The 2,893-nt window shown below is 55.1% G+C and overlaps 1 protein-coding gene across 1 annotated transcript in view; it reads right to left on the minus strand.

Moving 5' to 3' along the window:
• Positions 1-2,893, minus strand: part of LOC103753783 (cyclic AMP-dependent transcription factor ATF-7) — a 52,178-nt gene that overhangs the window by 18,344 nt on the left and 30,941 nt on the right. Inside the window, exon 3 of the mRNA XM_029957985.1 lies at positions 1,258-1,354. Within this exon, the coding sequence (XP_029813845.1) occupies positions 1,258-1,354 (97 nt within the window). The remainder of the gene's footprint in view (positions 1-1,257; positions 1,355-2,893) is intronic.

Genomic DNA, 2,893 nt, shown 5'->3' on the forward strand with positions numbered 1-2,893 from the left:
CCCTGAGCATCAGCCCTGGGGGAGCTGGAAGAGGAGGCCAGACCTTGTTCCTTGTGCTAAAGCTGAAGTGTTTCATCCCCCCAATATCTACCTGAGAAAGGAACCACCAGCTCTGGGAGCTGTGAGGATGAGGGGTGTCATGTGTGGGATTTTGGGGTGTCATGTGGGATTTTGGCTGGGGGTGAGGCCAGGCCCCATTTCTGGCCCCCCCCATCCCCACCTGCCCAATCTACCCCCTAAACTGATCCAGCAGCACCGACCCTCCCGCTGTGCTCCCTGTTTGGAAAGGGCTGAACTGAAGCAAAGGTGACCTTTAGGAATCTGAGTTTCTGTGAGCTTCTGCCCCAATTCCTTGCCATCAGCTCCCATTAGCCTGATCCCATTTGGAATGAATTCTCCCTCTGGGAGAGCCCTCCCCTGGGAGCAGCTCCCTGCCCTTCCACCAAAGGCTGTGTGAGCTCTCTTCCCATCCTACCCTATTCTTCCAGCAACAATTCATTCAAAGCCTTCCAGAAACCAACTAAATTCCCATTTCAACACTGGATTTGGGCTGGAGATACACTGGGAAAAGGCTGCCAGGCTGCTGCGGCAGCTTCATTTCCCCTTATGAACTCTGAAGCCTTCAGGAAGCATTTTCCCTCTCCCTGCTTTCAGCAACATCCTTTTCACCCAGCAGCAACACAAACCTCTCACACGATGCTTTGAGCAGCCCCCGAACGGGGCAGGAGGGACTCTGGAACCTGCCAGGAGCTGCTGCCAGACAACAATCTGTGGGGTTTGGTTTTTTCCCCCCAGTTTTATAAAGGCTGCTTTGACCATGTGCTGTCAGAGCTCCTCACTGGGGCTCTGCAAAACGCCTTTTCGGCAGAGCCAGTGCACCTGATGGGGCTTTAATTTATTAACTGCAGCCTAAAAGCTCAGGAAAATTGACACCTGGGCTGAGAGGGGAAGCTGCTTTGTCAGGTTTGGTTCATCGTCCTCAAAGCACATGAAGAAATGTGAAAGACCTTCTGGCCATAAATCCTCCAGTCTTAATAAAAAAGGGCGAGAGCTAAAAAAAAAAAAAAAAAAAAAAAAAAAAAAAAAAAAAAAAAAAGAAACTTGGAAGCCTCTGGCTTTCCTTTCCCCTGATTAAATGCAGATCACAGGAGGTTTTATGGGCGGCAGAGCCGTTTTTTGCAGTGCATCTGGTCCCTGGCATCAATCTCTGCCGTCAGGCCCCGCGACCGCGGCGCTGGGCGCTGGCCGGGCACATACCTGCGATGATGACGGAGTCGGTGCGAGCGGGGCCGAATTTCAATGTCATCTCATGCTTGTGTTTATGAACCGCCAGGTGGTCCTCGTTTGTGAACCTCTGAAATGAAACAATTTAGAAAAATGGTGAATAAATGCATTTGGTGTTTTACGGGTCCGTCCTGCGGTGGAAGGGGGGAGGGAAGGACGGCGGGGCCGTAACGCGATCGCTGCTGAGGGTTGGGAGCTGGGGAAGGGGTGTGCGAACAGGGGGTTCAAAATGAAAAGCCATTAACGAGGCTTCTGGGGAATGGGACGGGACGGAACGAGGGGCAGCTATTTTTTAATAATCCAGGTTTTTAAGTGCCGGAGCGGCACGGCGGCTGCACGATGGAAATGCAGACCCGCGCTGCTGGGCAACATCCCCGCTCTACTGCCGGCTGATGGAGCAGGGAATTAGGTGCTACTGGGGGTCAGGCAACTTTTTTGGGATGGTGTGAGGCAGAGCACAGGCGATTCAGGCCGTGGGTTTATGGAGCAGGACGGAGCGGCCGCTGATCCCGCAGAGCAGGGGGTGCATCTCACCCGCCGCCAAAATTCCACCTGCAGGGAGAACTGGAGGACAAAACCCCACCTTTTAGGGAGGGTTCAGGGAGGATAAAAATCCCACTTCAGGGCTTTAGGGTGGGGGGCTTCACGCCCGGGCTGGGTGTGCGCGGGGCCGGCGCCGAAACCCAGACAAAGGGACGAAGGGCTGCGCCAGCCCCACGCGCCGGGATGAGGGAAAGGGGGGGAGAGGCAGGGATGGGGTTAAAGCAAATAACCATAAACCCCGAGGATGGATTGCGTCTCTCCTAATAGACTGCGACAAACGGCGGCCGAGGGCACGGCGCGGCCGTACCGCAGGATTTTTATGCATCCAGCAGCATCGGGCTGCTTCTAGAAAACGCTGCAGCAGCACCAGCGCGTTCCTGCCCTTTTCCCCTTCCCTTCCTCTCTCTTTAAACCATCCAGAACCCCAACCCACCCAAAAGCCACCTGTTCCCGTGAATCCGCTCAGGCGTGACACCCTTTTCCGACGCTTATTTACGGCTCTGGTGCTTTAGGGAGTAAATCTGAGTTTTCCAGGCTGGAAGCCGCGGCGGCGCTGCCTTCCCAGGGGGACATGAGCACAGGCAGGGGGACAGTCCCTCAGGGACAGGGGACCCCAAGACACGGGGCCCATCCACACACAGACTGTCCACATTCCCCTTGGTGCAAGAACAAGGGGGTAACACAAAGGGTCCTTCAAAACGTTGGATCAGAAGGTGGTTTTGGTGCTGACTCGTAATTCGGGCTCAAACTGAAAGAAATCAGAGCTGGTGGGGAAAAACCCAAGAGGTTCTCGCCTGTGTAACTCCAGGCACACGCATTCCGGCTTTCCCAGCCGCCGCTCCCGGGATCCGCTCCGTAACTAAACCTTAAACAAACCTGAAATCAAATTTCTCAACGTTTTGGCTAAAACATGCCTGGTTCTGGGGTTTCTTTCCTCCCCGCAGCTTCCGATCCCTCCGCTCTGCTCCAGCCGGCACCGGGAGCCCTTTCCAAGGAGCATCACGAATCCCGGCGACGCCAAAACGTCCCCGAACAAAGGAAAAGCGAGCGAAGCGCCGCGTTCGCC

This window comes from Manacus vitellinus, unplaced genomic scaffold (assembly GCF_001715985.3).
Source record: "Manacus vitellinus isolate BGI_N305 unplaced genomic scaffold, ASM171598v3 scaffold_133_pilon, whole genome shotgun sequence".
NCBI lineage: Eukaryota > Metazoa > Chordata > Aves > Passeriformes > Pipridae > Manacus > Manacus vitellinus.